This window comes from Arvicola amphibius, chromosome 18, assembly GCF_903992535.2.
Source record: "Arvicola amphibius chromosome 18, mArvAmp1.2, whole genome shotgun sequence".
NCBI lineage: Eukaryota > Metazoa > Chordata > Mammalia > Rodentia > Cricetidae > Arvicola > Arvicola amphibius.
The window spans coordinates 21,513,773-21,532,419 of NC_052064.1; the positions used below are offsets into that span (position 1 = coordinate 21,513,773).

Sequence of the window (18,647 nt, forward strand, 5' to 3'; positions counted from 1 at the left end):
TTCCATGAACACTACTCTATTATTTTTCATTTGCTGGAATTTGCTCTGAATTTCAGGAATAAAACTCATAAAGCCATGGAGCTGTCATCAGCGTTCTGATGGGGAAAATACCTATTGTTTGAGATCTGGTTTCTGCTTTTCATGGTTGTCTGAAATTGCTGTGATAACCAGGTAAAAATTAGCTTCAGTTCATCTGACCTCAGCGTGAAACCAGAGAACAAACATCTCCTTTTGTGACCTTAAAACTCTCTACCCTTCCCCTTGTGGGGCAGGAAATCTCTCCACCCACCTAATACCGTGCACTGTAAAAGCTAGCTAGCCAAGTTGTGTTCAGTAGGAAAAGGGGACGTTCCTACGGAGTGAAAGATATCTGCATCTGCTTGGGAGCCAGGGGCAAGTGCTATTTAAATGCATATCTTGGCCGAGCTAGAAAAGATCTTTGACTGTGTGTGGAAGGAATGACCAGAAACCAGTGTGCTGTGTTTTTAAGCACACTATAGCCCTGTGGGAGGTGTTCTTGTCACTTAGGCCGCACTAGCCAATCAGGCCGTCCAGATGACCTGCCAGTCAGAAAGTGGTGCAGGGTTTTTCCGGGCACTCAGGTTTGGCTTTGAAGAGGAGCTGGCGCCAGTGGTTTAGTCTCCTGTGGGGAAGCTGCCGCTGCAGGGAGATGAGCTGAGAGTTTTGGCGAGCTGAGAAACCACAACATGGCGAGCGAGGGAATGCTGTCTCCAAATGGAGAGCAGCAGAAGGTGAGGTGCGGGAGACAGTATGATGCATTCTCCCTGGATCTGGGTGGGAACCTGCCGCCAGGTTCCCTGTGTTGTGAAGTCCCATGCAGTCCTCGCTAATTCGTGGACCTGTGGGCACGCCTCTGAATAACTCTGCTCTGTGGGCTTAATCTGCTTAGAGAGTTGGGAGCAGTGAGCTGTGTGTACAAACGTCTTTCTAGTCGGCTTTTACATGCTTCATGTATTCATGGAAACAAGTTACCAAACTTGTAGAGGCCTAGATGCTGCAGTATCTTCTCGACATTGAGCACTTTGCATTTAACCTTTACATATAATCTCCATTTATATTTAAATTTGTGGAGGTTATCAGAGGCATCTCACGTGATGTATAGCACTCCACTACTGTGTCTTAATGTACAAGAGTAGAACTAGACGGGGCTGGAGAGATGGCTCAGAGGTTGAGAACTGGCTTCACTTCCAAAGGTCCTGAGTTCAATTCCCAGCAACCACATGGTGGCTCACAACCATCTGTAATGAAATATGCTGCCATCTTCTGGCCTGCAGGGACATATGCAGGCCAGAATACTGTATACTTAATAAATAAATCTTTTAAAAAAACGAGTAAAACTAGATATATAAAGGATTTACTAATGCTTAGAAAATAGTTAAGTCTCACAAAGTAGAATTTAGCTGAGGGAAGACTGTGCTTAAAACACCCAAAAGATAAGTGTATATAAATCATGGCTGTTAGAGGTTAGGATGCTAGGGCACACATTGTTCATTAGGATTGACCAGATACTTAGCTCCAAACCATTACAAAGAAGCCACCCCTGATTCACGACCAGTCTTGAGGTCCATCCCCATATCAAAGAAAAGGCCTCTAACAAGCTGTGCTGGGAGGCATTACAGGGTCCCAACCAACCTTAAGGCCTGGTGTGCCTTAAAGTTTCTGTTTTCTTTTTGAGAAAAGCAGAGTTCTACCAGATGTGCAATATGACATGAGGTGACAAATATTTGAAAAATAAAATAGGGTTGTGGTAAGGACTGACCTGATCAATCGAGGCTTTCATTTAGGACCTCAGGCAGGGAGAAAGAACATTCTTGGGAACATTCCCTAAGTGTCCGATGTATTCATAATAAAACATAGAGCTCCTTCTCTAAAACCAGGAATATGTTTGGAAGAGCTGGTAATGTCTGGGACTAAGTCCTCTGGGACTAGGTCCTGAGAAACCCAGTCTTCCCAGCATATGGAACTATGATTTTTTAGTCCCAAGGCCACTCTGCACTTAGTAAAGTTTTTGGGATACCCCGTGTTCCCCTTGTGTAGAATTGTTTGACTACCTTCCTCCTATATTTTCCCATTGTGTAATATTGTCTACTGACTTCATAAAATTCTCCCATTTTCTTCCATTATCCCCCCCCCCCAAGAAGGATATAAGACATGAGATGCTATTCTTTCTTTTTGTTGTTGGTTTTTTGTTTTCGAGACAAGATTTCTCTGTGGGATAGTCCTAACTATCTTGGAACTCACTCTGTAGACCAGGCTGGCCTCACAGGGATCCACCTGCTTCTGCTTCCTGAGTCCTGGGATTAAAGGCATGTGCCACCAGCACCCAGGAAAATCCTACTCTTGGTACATACCTTCTGCAATACCTCCCCACCCTAGCTTTTAGGTTTCTTTTTTTAAGATTTATTTATTATGCATATTGTATTCTCGGTATTCTGCCTGCACGTGTGCCTGCAGGCCAGAAGAGGGCACCAGATCTCATTACAGATGGTTGTGAGCCACCATGTGGTTGCTGGGAATTGAACTCAGGACCTTTGGAAGAGCAGGCAATGCTCTTAACCTCTGAGCCATCTCTCCATCCCTCTTTTATGTTTCTTACCTTCTACTTGTCCTATCTTTGTCACCCCCTGTAATTTTCTCAGGACCCTGTCTCTGAAGAATGGACTGCTGTTTCAGGTCACTGGTATACTTTAGAAATCATCCTGGCAATATCTTTGTTCTGTAACTCTCCTATCTGCCTAAATACCTAGCCGGCAAAATGCCTGTTTCTATTTCAGTTGTTTAGAGTGTAACCTGGAGCCTGACCCTAAAGGACACTTAAGGACAACAGCAAATGTGAAATGCAAAATTCCCCTTTGGAGAGGAAGTATGAGAAACACTGTTAATTTTCCTTTTGATCATATTATGCATTGGTTTGTATACCTGCTCCTAAGGTGTTATTAGTAGAATACCTATTGATCCACTATAGTCATTCTTTATCATGTACTTGATTACAAGCATGGCTTGTCTCTTAAAGGGACAGGACAGATCATCACATTCCCCCTCCCCCCTTTAATAAAAAGGCGGGAGACTAGACACCACAGGTTAAAGAAATCGGGGCAGTGGATTCTTAAGACTGCTTCCTGTTTATTTGTGGGTATCATCTTTGGGGGGAGAACCTGAGAAGTCTGGGTGCTGGTCACATCCTGGCATAGATGGTCTCTTTGTTCCTGTCCAGTTTTTGTGGTATGAAAATGTCTGGTGTTGCTTACACCTGTTTAAGGTTTTGGCAGAACAGAGGACAAAGTTAAGGAATAAGAAAATTTTTAGCACCAGGGAATTGAGGGAAATGTATCTGATCTGTTTAAGTTAGATCCTTTAATTCATCTCTCTGGAACCCCCACGAATTCTTTGGGTTTGTGAGAACAGAAATTTTAGACATATACATTGTATAAAGAATAGCATATTTATTTTAGAATGTCTGTGACAGATATTTTTGCACAATGAAAAGTATTTTTAAGACTATGGAAGGCATGGGCTGGAGAGATGGCTCAGAGATTAAGAGCATTGCCTGCTCTTCCAAAGGTAGCTCACAATCATCTGTAATGGGGTCTGGTGCCCTCTTCTGGCCTGCAGGCATACACGCAGACAGAATATTGTATACATTTAAAAAAAAAAAAGACTGTGAAAGGCAGCATGAGAGAGAAGTTTTATAACTTGTCTTTGTCCTCACACTTTATAGCTTGCAAGTTTTGTATTTGTATTTTTCTGAAATTTGTTTGGTGAGTTTTTTTTTTGTTTTTTTTTTGTTTTTTGAACTGACAAAACCTCTCAGCTGTCAAACTGCATCAGGGATCTTTGGGAAGGATAAAATTTTACTTGGGTTACTGATTAAAAAATGACAGAAAACTTACTTGTTTGGCACTAGAGCTACTCTTCAGGGTCCTCCATGGCCACTGAAGGGCGTATTTGTCTTTTGCTGTTTAACACAGAACCTGCCAGGCTCTAGAAGATCCCGTGGGCTAAGAAATCTGTGGGAAGACAAGCCTACCTTGACCTGAGCAGCTAGACTGTCGATTCCAGTGATTCTGTCCATGTCTGGAGATCTTCAGTTTAGATGAAAGGCAGTTTTTCCCAGTGGTCAGTGCCTGTCAGTTGAAGCGAACTGTGGGTGGACGTTGTTCTGTGCCCATCTGTCTTCTGTCTTCTCTGGAGGAAGTAGAGTGCTGCTGCTAGCAGCCAACCTGTCTCTTTTTTGTTATGATTTTTTTAATAATTAAATATTTAAATGCCATATTCCCCTAGATCTCTGAGCAGTTGAGGGCTGTTTATCAGGTGTAACTACACTATAGAATCTGCCTGGAGAGCTGGGTCTGACTGTACTGTACTAGCTCTTAACAGGTAAGATTTACACTCATAAAAAAAAAAAAGAAGAAGAAGAAAACACTGCTTGCACTAGAATGTTAATGGTAGAACTGAAAATAGTAGAGAACATCTTAATATATTTAAAATGAGAATTGGGTTAAATATAAAGTGTTTTTGTAAGAGACTTAAAAGTACTTACTAGTTTAAAAATGAGACTTACTGTTTTTGTAGTCTGAAATGAGATGCAGTGAACAGACAATTATAACATTTAGCAGTGAGCATAGGTACATTTAAATTACATGTATGAACCCCCACACAGAGTGAACAGGAAATGGATGCAGTGGATGCTCTTGGTGGGCCCTATCAAAGGCATGCCACTGCATAAAACACACATGCAACAGAGTCAACAAGAGAAATTTAGAGACAGAAACATAGGTAAATTGAGGGACCAGGCATGGTATACCTCAGTAAAGATGGCAGAACTTGGTCACCTGACCTGGCTTTCAACCAAGGTGGTGGCAACATCACCTGACCTCAGTTAAGATGGTGGTAAGGTCACTTGACCTCAGTCAAACTGGCAGTGCTCACACATAGAGTAGTTATGTTGCTGGATTGAATGTGGGAACGTTGTCTTTTGGAGGAATGTGGATGATATTAGGACTTTAGATGGCAAAAGCCATAGAAAATGCACCCAGAGCTTACTTAGCTAATCTTTTAACACTAGGAATATGGGAGTTATAGAATCCATGAAAAAATTAGCTAGCAGTCATTTGTATAATATTTTGTCCCCAAATCATCACTATTTTCTCTATTCCCTGAGAAACCGAGTAAGGAAGAATTAAAACATAATTGGCTGATTTCTTGGTAAAGAATTTATTATGTTGGGTGTTTATCACTGTTGACTCATTTGGGTCCTCAGTGAAAAAGAAACAAGTGGGGCAGAAAGACATGAAGATTCAGTTTAATAGAGAAAACCAGCATGAGGTAGTTTAAGGGGCAGTCCTGTGGTGAAGAAGAGGCAGAAAATTCCATGAAGTTTAGCACCATTAAAGAGAAGGCTCCTCTTAGCATTTGAAGCCTAGGAAGGTATCCTAAGGGTAAGACTCCATCCGTCTAAGCCTTCAATTTCTGTAGGCATAGGCAACCTGATTCGTAATCCCAAGATGCAACTCCATACAGAACCTCCTGTTATTCTGGTTTATTGTGGTCTCTGGAGAACGAGCTTCAAAACTGTACCCACAGTTTGCAAAAGAAATTCACAAATGTTGGAAAGAACTAACCTTTTCTATCTGAGGGGTAGGAAAGAAGCACATGTGTTCCAATGGTAATGGGGAGATTCCACAGCTGTTTACACATGTAAATTACAGAGAGAAGCAAACAGTGTTCTGAGTCTAAGGCCCTATAAGCCTTCCTTGAAACAGAGTTCCTCCATCAGGGAATTATCCATCTTGTGGGTGACATCTAAACTTTAATTGCCATCTGCTGCAAAACTGATAAAGCCATTGCTACGACCAGCTATTAGCATTGATTCAAGTGTAGTAGCCAAATTTTGGGGGGAGGGTGATAACCCATGTTGTACTTGTAATGGAAACAAGAAAGATGCAAAATTTATAAGTCATAGAATCTTCCGAGGTTTCAGCTCAGCACTGTTGCACCAATCTGGATGCAGAGTCAGAAACTCAGTGAGGATCCTGTGAGAGTCATTGAATGAATCTGTGAAGAGGAAGCCACATTTGTATTTTGAGACACCCAAGCTGTGAGACATATGCCATGGTGAGCTGCATACAGGGAGTGGAACTAGCAAAGGAGAGACATGTATAAAACTTTTCAGGGATATAACTGTGTAAGCCCTTTGAGAATGAAGACCTAACTGCCTGAGACAGACCTCCAAGATTTGCTGTTTGCCCCGATGAATTTTAGTCTTATGTTGTTCAAGTCTTCCCTAACTGTGCCCATGTTCCTTTCTTTCTCTTTTTAAAATTTATTCTTTTCTCATACAGTACCTCCAACTGCAGCTTCCCTTCCCTCAACTCCTCCCAGTCCTCTTCACTGCTTCCTTCTCCACCAGATCCACTCCTCCTCCCTTTAATTTCAGAATTGAGCGGGTATCCTAGGGCTAGCAACAAAGCATTGCATAGCAAGTTACAGTGAGACTAGACACAAACCTTCATATCAAGGCTGGATGAGGCAACCTTGTAGAAGAAAAAGCATCCCAAGAGCAAGTAAAAGAGTCAGAGATATCTCCCCACCACTCCCACTGGCACAAAAACACTAAGCTACACAATAACAACTTATATGCAGAGGACCCAGTGCAGAGCCTTGCAGTTTCAGTCTCTGTGAGTCCCTATGAGGCCTGCTTAGTTGATTTTGTGGATAGTGTTCTCCAGTGTCCATTTTTATGTTAGGAAAATTTTTGACTTAATTTTTAAAAAAAATTTTCTTGACCTTTGATCTGTAATTTTTCTTTTATTCCTAATATTCTTATTTGTTATTTTCATAGTGTCCAGGTGTCCTGGATGTTATATTTCAGAAAATTTTTGTTTAGATCTAATATTTTTTGATTGCTATATCCATTTATCATACATTCAAAGCCTGAATTTTTGTTTCATGTGTTGTATTTTTTTAGTGACATTTGCCTCTGTAGGTTCTGTTCAATAACCTAGATTTTTTTTATTTCCAGAATTCCTTCAGTTTGCATTTTTAATTGCGTCTGTTTTCATTTTCTGGTCCTGAACCTATTCATTCATTTCTGTCAACTGTTTGTTTCTTTTTTGGCTTTCTTTATATTCTCTAATATAATTTGTTTATCTTTTTCCTGCTTTTTTAAAGGAATTCATTCACTTCCTCCTTAAGGACCTCTGTCATGTTTATAAAGTTTATGCTAACTTAATTGTACTTCAACTGTGTTTGAATATTCAGCGTGTTCTGCAGTAGGATTGCTGGAATCTGGGTGGTGTCATCTTGCTCTGTCTGTTGTTGGTCATGTTCTTATGCCTGTGTCTCGGTATCTGGGTTTGAGATGATTGTGGGTATAAGGGCCAATTTCTCCGTTTGTCTTTGTTGCGTGGGTGTTTTTTTCCCTGGTTTGTATTTGCTCTCTGGTATTCTGGTCTGTGAGGCCTATGGTTGAACTGGGGTTCTTACCCCACTTTGGGGGCTGAAAGTCTTGTAGTAGGTGTGGCCTTTCTTCTAGAGGGGAGTATCTGCGCAAGGAGATTGGGACTGAAAATTTGAAGAGGGGAGGGAGCTTGTGGATAGTATTGAGGGTACAGTGAGAGCGTGGGAGAGGTCTGAGGGCAGGTGGCCTACATGGACTTCTGCCAGATGGTTTGTCTTTGGAGCACAGGGTCTCCACCCAAGTTGCAGGCTACACCACAGAGAGAAGGAGGGAAGTGGAATTTGGGATAGTGTTGGTGTTTTTTGGAAAGAATGTAAGAGGTCCATAGGCTAGTAGCTTATGTGAATTTCTGATGGCATCCATGGCTTCTGGTCCAGCAAGTGGGAAAAGATCTTCACCAACCCCGCAACAGACAAAGGTCTGATCTCCAAAATATATAAGGAACTCAAGAGACTAGATTTTAAAATGCTAATTAACCCAATTAAAAAATGGGGCACTGAACTGAGCAGAGAATTCTCAACAGAAGAAGTTCGAATGGCCAAAAGACACTTAAGGGCATGCTCAACCTCCTTAGCAATCAGGGAAATGCAAATCAAAACAACGTTGAGATACCATCTTACACCTGTCAGATTGGCTAAAATCAAAAACACCAATGATAGCCTTTGCTGGAGAGGATGTGGAGTAAGGGGTACACTCATCCATTGCTGGTGGGAATGCAAACTTGTGCAACCACTTTGGAAAGCAGTGTGGAGGTTTCTCAGGAAATTTGGGATCAACCTACCCCAGGACCCAGCAATCCCACTGTTGGGAATTTACCCAAGAGATGCCCAATCATATTACAAAAGCATCTGTTCAACTATGTTTATAGCAGCATTATTTGTAATAACCAGAACCTGGAAACAACCTAGATGCCCTTCAGTGGAAGAATGGATGAAGAAAGTGTGGAATATATACATATTAGAGTACTACTCGGCGGTAAAAAACAATGACATCTTGAATTTTGCATGCAAATGGATGGAAATAGAAAACACCATCCTGAGTGAGGTAACCCAGGCCCAAAAAGATAAGAAAAATTGTATGAAGAATTACTAACTACAAAAAGGAAAAATAAGATGGACAAACTGGGTGTATTGTACCTTCAAGCACAGCATTCAGAAAGCACAGGTGGGTATATTTGTCTCTGAATTGAATGCCAGTCAAGCCTATGCAATCAGGTCCAGGACAGGTGGAAGTACACATTAAGACCCTGTCTCCATTGCAAAAATCAGTAAAGCAAACAAAACAGAAAGAACTCAAGAGGTTTTTACTGAAGTTCCTACAAATATATTCACTCCGGTTCTGTGTTCATTTTCCCGAAAGCTGACATGTTCCAATTTAAACTGTTACACGAATAACATTTTACAAAAACAAACTCCATGTTTAAGCAGTTACAAATGGACAAATAAAAACATTAGCAATTTTATGGCATACAGGCTTTTGTAGTAAGATCTAATGATTCTCTGAATTTCCTCTGTGTCTGTGGTTATGTCCCCCTTTTCATTTGGAAAATGTAAAAGAAATGGACACTTTTTTACATAAGTACCATATACCAAAGTTAAACCAGGACCAGGTGAACAATCTAAATAGTCCTGTTAGTCGCGAAGAATTAGAAACTGTTATCAGAAACCTCCCTACAAAAAAAAAGCCCAGGACCAGATGGTTTCAATGCAGAATTCTTCCAGAACTTCCAAGAAGACCTAATACCTATACTCCTTAAGGTATTTCATAATATAGAAACAGAACAGTCATTGCCAAATTCCTTTTATGAAGCTACAATTACCCTGATACCTAAACCACACAAAGACTCAACCAAGAAAGAGAATTACAGGCCAATCTCACTCATGAACATCGATGTTCCTTGGTTTTTGATAATCTTCTGTTATTTGAGAAAGAAGAATGAGGTGAATAAATAGTTCTAAGGTTCACGGAAGATAGTAACTTAAATTTTGCACAATTTTCAATAATGTAACATACATTTTCTGGTACTATATTTTAGGATACATTTGGGAGGACCATAATATTGAAGAACATTGTCAAATTTCTAGAAGACATGAAAGGTAATTTTCCTGTGCAAGCTAATAACAGTGTGCCTCTGATGAAACTGTAATGTATCCTGGAAGCTTTACACAAAAGCAACAGTGTAAATAATCATGGCTTTAAGTGCATTGATGATTATTAAATTCTCACTAATCCATATACCTCAATTGCAGGTAGTTAAATTGCATTTGCAAGTCATTCTTTTAAGATACAAGCCAAGAAAACAATGCCTAAATAGATATCACCATTTGAATCATAGCACCATGAGAGCTCTTCTGTAGATCTGCCAATCCATTTTTTTTGCTAATCATAATACGAGTTATACACATTGAAGAGATAATAGGTATATATGAAAAGCCTTCTACTAAGCCGATAGTCCATAGTACATCTTGTACTATGCATTATACTTGCTGTGAGGCAGTTAGAGTCAAGAGTCAAGGACAGTTGTTTTAGAGAAACTTTAATACCTATACCAAAAATCTTTGAGGAACAGAAATTCAAATGCAAAAATCTTTTATTTGTGATTCTCCCTTTACTATGAATGCCATACGTTACTCTTGATACAAACGTATGAGCATAGGGGAATAGAAAGATGTAGTATACCTCTCTTTAAAAACAATTATAAGATAAGCAGTAGTCTCCATGTTGAGTATACTTGTTGAATTTGTTTCTCCTATACAAGTAATTGGAATTCCCCCATCATTGTTAAAACATGTGGAAAAAAAACTTGTAAAAAAGTCCTATGAGTTCTAGATCTGTGCAAATACTTCTGGGTGTGCTAGTTCACTTAGCAAATGTATATGATTCAGAGTATAGGAAAATTTACGGATGCAAGAAAGGTGGTAGAGTTCTGTGTTTATCTAGTTCTCTTCAAATATGTGAAAAATATAGAAAAACGTTTCTGTAAAGGAGACCCATGAAATGAAGGAATTTACCATCACAGGTATCTTCAAAGATGCAAAACGACCCTTAATTAAAGAGCAAAGCTTGAGTTTTTACAGATAGAAAACCTTAATATCTCATTCCTCTTTACATTTGGAACAAATTTTAAGATTAATTCATACAGGTATGTAGGTTAAACAGTGTATTGAATGTGGTAAAGTTTTTACATGTGCCAATTATCCTTACAGGCATGAAAGAAATCAAACTGAAGAGAAACTTTCAGTATATACTCAATATGTTAAAGCCTTTGCGTATGACAGTTACCTTCAAAGGAACAAAAGAACACATACTGGAGAGAAACCCTATGAATGTAATCAATGTGGGAAGGCCTTTGCTCATCACAGTACTTTTCAAATACATAAAAGAAGAATAGTGGGGAGAAACCCTATGTATGCAATCAGTGCAGTAAAACCTTTGCATGTCAAAGTAGTCTTCAAAAGCATAAAAGAACACATACTGGAGAGAAACCCTATGTATGTAATCAGTGTGGTAAGGCCTTTGCATGTCACAATCGTCTTCAAATGCATGAAAGAACACATACTGGAGAGAAACCCTATGAATGTAATCAGTGTGGCAAAACCTTTGCATATCAAAGTAGTCTTAAAAGGCATAAAAGAACACATACTAGAGAGAAACCTTATGAATGTAATGACTGTGGGAAACCTTTTGCATGTCAAAGTAGTCTTCAAAAGCATAAAAGAACACATACTGGAGAGAAACCCAATAAATGGAATCAGTGTGGTAAGGCTTTTATGTGTCATAATAATCTCCAAATACATAAAATAAACCATTCTAGAGAGAAACTCTATGAATTTAGTCAGTGTAGTCTTCAAAAACATGAAAAAAGTCATACTGGAATGAAACTCTATAAAATGATTTCAGTATGGTAATGTTTTTCACCTATATGGGAGTAAAACTTTGTGTGCAATCAATCTGATAAAGCTTTTCCATATTACAGTAGTCTTTGCATACCTGAAAAAGATTCTGAGGACTTTTTGTTATAAATTACATTTTACGATTTTTAGCAAACATGCAGTCATTTGACCAACAGCATTTATTTTGTAGAAAAATGAATTGACAGTGTCAACATCTATTCAAGCTTTATGATATCCATTTTTATTTTGTTTGTACCAGCAAACCAATGGCAAAACTGAATTCATGAATTTATGAAGCCCTATGGGTAGAATAAAGGGCCAGTCAAAGAAACACACCTTGGTCCTGAAACCAGAGCCAAAGGAATATACTTTGTCCCTAAATCTATAACCAGTGAAAGAAACATTATCACCCTGAAAACAGAGCCAAAAAGTTAAAAAGGGCAGGGGAAAGAAACACACAGGACACTCAAACTAGAGCCAAGTAAACATACTTTACCCTTGACCAAATGTGCATAAAAAATCAACAATCCCTGAGTGTAAAATCCAGCCCATCTCTGGGCTTGTTCCAGCTCAGCATTGAAATCTGAGCAATTCCCACCCTCAAAATCTCCTTAGAAAACCTCTGGGCCTAAGAAGCTCTATATAAACTGTGTGCTCTTTCAGTTGGCTGCTGCCCCTTTCAACCCTGGCAGGGGCAGCCACTCTCCTTCCCAAATAAATCTCGTGACTGAGCTTTGTGTGAAGACCTTCTTTCACTGGAATGGATCAGAAACCCCCTTGTGGAGATGAACTGAGATACAATTGATACCTGTGTGGAAACTCACTTAGCATAGAAGAGCAGAGAAGCAATGAACAGCACTTATGGGATACTCCTTTAGGGGAATGGAGCAGATCAGCAACAGACATCTCTGCTGGGCTGCTCTTTCATAATTATGGAGCAGAGCCCAGCTGTAGTGCTGCTCTTTCTGTCTCTCTCTCTCTCTCTCTCTCTCTCTCTCTCTCTCTCTCTCTCTCTCTCTCTCCTCTCTCTCTCAGAGAGGAACAGGATTGCTAGATCTAGTGGGGAGACCACTAATCCAGGTTTATTCTGAATTCCTGACAGTCAGGATTCCTTTCTCATTATAGTTGTAGGTCTTCTGGATACCTTCCCTTCACAACTGTAGGTATTGCCTGACTCCAGACAGTCAGGGTACCTTTCTTTCCAGAGCTGGAACACTTGCACTGTGAATTTAAATGTTAATGTGATGTGGGAGAGTCTTCTGTTTGTGTTGATTTCATTGGTTAATAAAGAAACTGCCTTGGCCCATTTGATAGGCCAGCCCTTGGGTGGGTGGAGTAGACAGAACAGAATGCTGGGAAGAAGGGAAGTTAGGCAGACGCTTCAGGCAATTGCCATGCTTCTCCTCTCTGAGACAGTTGCCATGAAGCCAGCCACCAGGTCAGACATGCTGAATCTTTCATGGTAAGCCACCACCTTTTGGTGCTACACACATTACTAAATATGGGTTAATCAAGATGTGAGAGTTAGCCAGTAAGAGGCTAGAGCTAATGGGCCAAGCAGTGTTTAAAAGAATATAATTTGTGTCTTGTTATTTCAGGGCATAAGCTAGCCAGGTGGCCGGGAGCTGGGTGGCAGGAACACAGCCCACTGCTCTTTACTACATTAGTGTAACCCTTTTAGATTTTATACTTCTCCATTGTTGCATGGAATAACTAATTCAGATGTAAAACTTCATGGATATGAACTTGCTCCTTTTCTGTTGTGATATATCTGTGTCAACTTATAAAATCATTTAATTTGACCCTTGGTTCCAGAAGCATACAGGATCACCATGAAAGTGGGTATGGCATGAAGTGTCAGACATAGCAGCTAAAGCAGGAGTTTAAGAGCTTACATCATAAACTGCAGCATAATGCAGAGAGTGGGATCGGGAACTAGTGTATGGATGTAAATTTTCATAGCCTACCCTCAGTGACATATTTCCTCCAGCAGGGCAGCATTTCCTGAATCTTCCCAAATGATTCCACCAACTTAGAAAGGTTAATTTCTCTTACTTCAAGCCTAATTATTTTCTTTAATTATTTTTACATGAAAAAATTCATGATGAAAAACTGGACTTAAGCCATAAAAATGTCTCAACTCCTCTTTTACACTAATGGGTGCTTACAGGAGGAAAATCTTCATGAGTGAAAAATTGTTTATAGCATTGTTTTAATTGTAATTATGTGATGTGTGTTTGTGTGGGCATGTGAATGTGCATTCTGTATCCTGAGATAGTTAATCCCTTTGATCTTTTCGTAGCAGGAATTATAGGAAGTTTGTCAACAATCTGTTCTTGGTCCTGGGAATGAGCATTTTTTTAGCCACCCAACCATGTCTCTAGTGCTATAAATATTTTAAAGTCTATTTATATCATTTTGAAGTCTGGCTATAGGAACCAACTCATAAAGAAAAACCCTATTTATGAAAACAATGTGCCAATGACTTTAGACATCACAGTTTTCTTCAGCTTCAAGAAAATTTCTTTTTCATCATAGCCTTGAAGGAAGTAAATTACCTACCATTTTCACGCAAGACTGATGTTGGAAATCATTGCATTTTGATTTCTATTTTGAAACATTTGAGGTAGGCACAAAAGTGTTTTGTATGTGTGGCAAGTCCATTTAGTGAAGTTTATTTTGTAGTCCTTATATTCCTTCTATGGCTTTTGTTCATCTTCTATTGTGCCTTTACCTAAAGATAGGTATTTTTCTGCTGTAACCTGTAAGAATAGTGTCCCCATCATCCTAGTGTCCCATTGGTTATTGAAATATCAGGCCAGGTGTGATCATACTTTTCAAGCAGGTGTGTCTGAAAGTGTGATCCTTTGTTGTTTCTGGTTTTGTGTTTCATATTTTCAAAAATTCCCTTGAGATTTTGTTGTTTGTTATTCATCCTGGCTTGGATGTCAGTAGTGATTCAGGGATACATTTTAACTCATGATGCTCATGTGTTTGCTACCTGAGTAAAAATCCAAGGGTAGATGATGAACTCCCATTGTGTGGTATTTTGTCAATACAATTTAACAATGTTAATGTTAAAATATTTCATAGAAGAGCTTATAAGAAACATTAAATACCTCATTTGTGTATTCAAAGAAGTATTTTCATTTACCTGGTATAGATTAAATAAAATAGTATAATCAGCAACCAACTGTGTATCTGATACCATAGCTTGATGTTCTATAGGAATTGAGGTTAGGTTTCTAGCCTTGCACACAACAGCCTTTCCAAATGAGCCATCTCACTGGTGCTCAAATTCAACTAGAAGAAATATTACAACAGTAAACCCTTGTCTTTTTTTCAGATTGTAAACATAATTTCATACAAGGATAGAGGAATTTAGGACAGTTTGAGTAATATATCCTCTGTTTTTGAAAATATTAAACCATCACACATGTTTTAACTTGTTGATTCTGAGGGCTAAACATTTATTTATAACACTTTCTCAGAACTAAAATTATACACTAGAGAATTGCTTATTTAGTAACGTTTATTGCTGTTAAGTCTGATAACCTGAGTTCTATCTCTGGGTTACCCATAATACTCCTACATATTTTTTCATATTTGTTCACTTAGTTACATGTGCACACTCCTACATCAGCACATACACAAATCATTTTTAAACCCAAAGAAGTGCCATTGAGGTCACTTGCTGCCAAATGGTTTCCTAGGTATCATCACTAGAAATCATATAGTGGAAGTAGATCATAGACCCCTGTTAGTTTTCCTGTCCATGCCACATACACACTGACACCAGTGTATACACACAGACTCACTTCAAATATTTTTAAATGGATGGAATTAATAAAGCAAGGAAAGTAACCCAGTTATTGAGAATGCATGAAATAATTCTCCCATTTCAATTATAGAATTTCATGAAATATTAGTATTTATCAAAGCAATGTTGGTCCCTTTAAATCTTATTTTATTCTTTCTTTCTCTGATTCGATGATAAGTCCTTTAAAAACATATCTCAGCTGGGCTTAGAGGTTCATTGCTATAATTACAGCACACGGGAGTGTGGGTGGGGCTGATCTCAGTGAGTTTCAGGCCAGCTTGTTCCCCATAATGAATTCCTGGCATTTATGGCTATGTGGACATATATTGTCTTAAAAAAAAATCCCCAAAAGAAAGGACCTCTCTCAAATTCAGAACTTTTTCTTATAAAATCTGTCTGGACTCAGATGGATTTCAACCAAACCTTTTTATCTTTATTCAAATAAAGAGAACTGTCTTAATAATGAAAATAAGAAGCAATTCCATTCACATTACTTCATTGAATCCTTTGACAACCATCTAGACGGGACTTTCATCACCTTCAAGTGATAAGAGAGAGAAGGAAGAGTGGGACATCTTCACCTTCAGCATTGTAGTGAGACCTGAAGAGTTGTCTCAGCAGTACTGCTCCTCTGGGGTACCCAGGAGTTTTCCTAGCACCACATCAGATTGGTCAGAACTCCCTGTATTTCCAGATCCTGGCCTCTTGGAGCACCAGATATGCAAATGATGAAGAGACAGGTATGTATGTGATTCTTCGACATTGTAAAATAGGTTTTCTTCATGTGCCTGTTGTCTTTAAAAAAAAATGAAATTTAGTTTAGATGTAGGTGCATGCCAGGTATCAGTGGTGACCAAAAGACAGTGTCTGATTTTCTGTGAATGGAGCTATAGACAGTTGTGAACTGTCTTGTGGGTGCTGGGTATCAAAGTGAGGCCCTGTGGATGAGTCACCAATGTTCTAAGTACCGAGCCTTCTATTGAGTCTCATGAACATGTTATTGATAACACTGAGGTATGAATGGCTAATCTAAGTTCTTCTTTACCTCAGCCTTGATGACCCAGAAGAAATAAAAGAGTGATAGCATCAGAAACTAACTTAGACTTGGTGCTTAAAAAGTTTCTGAGCCCAAATCTCCACAAAATGAGGAAAAAGTAAAAAAAAAAAATGTTCAGGAAACAAGCTGACAGTAAAAGTCATTAAAAGATGGTTGACTATTTAACCAAAGCAGTTGGCTGCAATTGGAGTCCCCAAGTTCACATATCAGGTGTACACCTGCTTGAGTTCATTCCTCTTGTAAGGAGAGAATAGTAACTTGCAGGCATGAAGGCTGTTTTGTAGGAATGCTATCATATTCTGTTTCCCAGGTGCCTGAAAAACATTCAGAAAGGAGCTCTAAGCCGTGATGACTCAAGATGACATCCAGGTTGTGAGGACTTCCAGAGACAAGAACGTAAGTCACTTTAAGGCTAAGGTGATCAGGCATCAACAAAGAGCTGTGGAATCTGAGTGGACTGATGGGAATGGAGGTTTGTGAAAGCCTGAGGATCAAATGCCAGAGAGCAGTGTTTAGGGTGCACGTGAGGACAAGCTGGCATGAACGGTTCTCTTCCTCCACTCAGCTCTGCTGGGTCTTCCCCTCTAGTTCTTCCACTCCTTACTTTTTTGGCACCTCATGTAGCGGTCAGTGACAGTACCCTGCAGCCCCCCACTTTGAGGGCCCCACTGGGAATTAAAAACTCCACAATCTCCACCTTGTCAATCCCTGGTGCCTGCCTGCTTGGGAGGAAGAAGGATATTCTAAGAGACATTTATATATCACCTTCCCTTATAGCTGTGGGTATAGCCTGACTTTCTGAGAAGTTAGTATACCTTTCCCTCCATAGCTATAACACTTGTTTGTATATGTGAACTTCCCAACAAAATAGGATACCTTTCCTTACACGCTGTAACACTTTCAGGTATAGCAGACTTCCTGACAAGTCAGGATACCTTTCCCTCTGGAGCTGAACACTTACAGGGCACACACACCAGCATTCACACACACACACAATCACACACATGCATGCATGTTGTGCACACCTAAACTCATCGAAAAATAGAAATTCTTGTTGGGCCTCATAAGGCCTGTGTGTGAAGCCCAGTGTAACTTCCTGAGTCTGGCTCAAGTTTGGAGACCTATCTTTGGCCATGACTTCTGCATATGAGTGACTCAGCACAGCCTGACCTAAACCCACTTCTGCCCAGGCACTGCTAAAGTGGCAGGATGTTATTGGCCCTTACTCCTTACTCCACCTTGCCCATCCCAAGATTCACAACTCTATATAAATTCCTGTCTAATACAATGAAACGAGATCCTGCTTCGACAGGCTCCCTACTCAGTATGTTTCTCCCTAGGGGCCAGATGGGGACGTCTGGGTCATCAACACTCACCATCCTGCTCAACCCCAGGGAGAGACCATGGGATTGATTCTGCCTCTGCCATATCTGCTGGAGACCCTGGCAGAATGGTGCCCCATGTGAGGAATTCAGAAGGTTTCGTTGACAGGTCAATCAGTCTGCAGGTGAATGTACCCTCATTAAATATGGGGAAGTCCTCTTTTAAAGAAAATCTTTCCTTGGAGTCCCTGCAGGTCCTACTTAAAAGCAGGGGCTTTAATCTTTCTGACAGTCAAGCCCTCCAGATAGGGACTTACCTACTCAAGATCGCCCCATGGCTGCCCAATAGCAGCCATCTAGGACAGATGTGGACAGCACACAGAAGATATGCGATGAAGGGTAGAGCAAGTACACTTAGATGTTATATCAAGCTAGGAACATCAATCCTACTCTTCCGATATCTAGTCTGGCTCAACTCCAGACCCTGAATACCTTCATGAAGTACATACATGACCATGAATCTGTAGAGATGTTCAGGATAGTATGATTTTCTTCTCAAATATGGGCAGAGCTGGATGAAGTTCATACAAGTTAGGCAAGGTCTAGTCCTCTGGGAGATGCAGGTAGAGGTAGAAGTTAGGTCCATCCAAAAGTACCAGAGCCCAGACCCGTCTGGTTATAGGACAACAAACTCTCTGAAAAACTTTTAAGTTGAGGTTCCTCACCAACCCTACCCAATAACATTTGTACCCTCTAGTAGTCCTGAATCATCTGAGTGTACTTGCTCTACCCCTCGTCACGTATCTTATGTGTGCTGTCCACTTCTGTCCTGGATAGCTGCTCAAAATCCCCACAGTGTCCCTTTCTGAGAGCTTATGAGAAGATGGAGGTACAGAGACACTGAGGACATCCACTCCACCCACACTGGTCTCAGTGACAGGCAGCATTGATGTGGGGCTCCTCTCTGTATGCTATGAATTTATTTTGTTGCCATTGGTTAATAAAGAATCTACTTGGTGCTATCGCAGGGCAGAATACAGCTAGTTGGGAAAACTAAACTGGATGTAGGCAGAAA

At 40.0% G+C, this 18,647-nt stretch overlaps 1 protein-coding gene across 1 annotated transcript in view; it reads left to right on the forward strand.

Annotated features, from left to right (window-relative positions):
* The first annotated feature begins 633 nt into the window (after nucleotides 1-633).
* The window catches only part of LOC119804089 (zinc finger protein 431-like), a 47,456-nt gene continuing 29,442 nt past the window's right edge, over nucleotides 634-18,647 (forward strand). Inside the window, exons 1-4 of the mRNA XM_038315620.1 lie at nucleotides 634-752; nucleotides 9,516-9,576; nucleotides 15,716-15,933; nucleotides 16,561-16,646. Of these exons, the coding sequence (XP_038171548.1) occupies nucleotides 16,599-16,646 (48 nt within the window). The 5' untranslated portion in view covers nucleotides 634-752; nucleotides 9,516-9,576; nucleotides 15,716-15,933; nucleotides 16,561-16,598. The remainder of the gene's footprint in view (nucleotides 753-9,515; nucleotides 9,577-15,715; nucleotides 15,934-16,560; nucleotides 16,647-18,647) is intronic.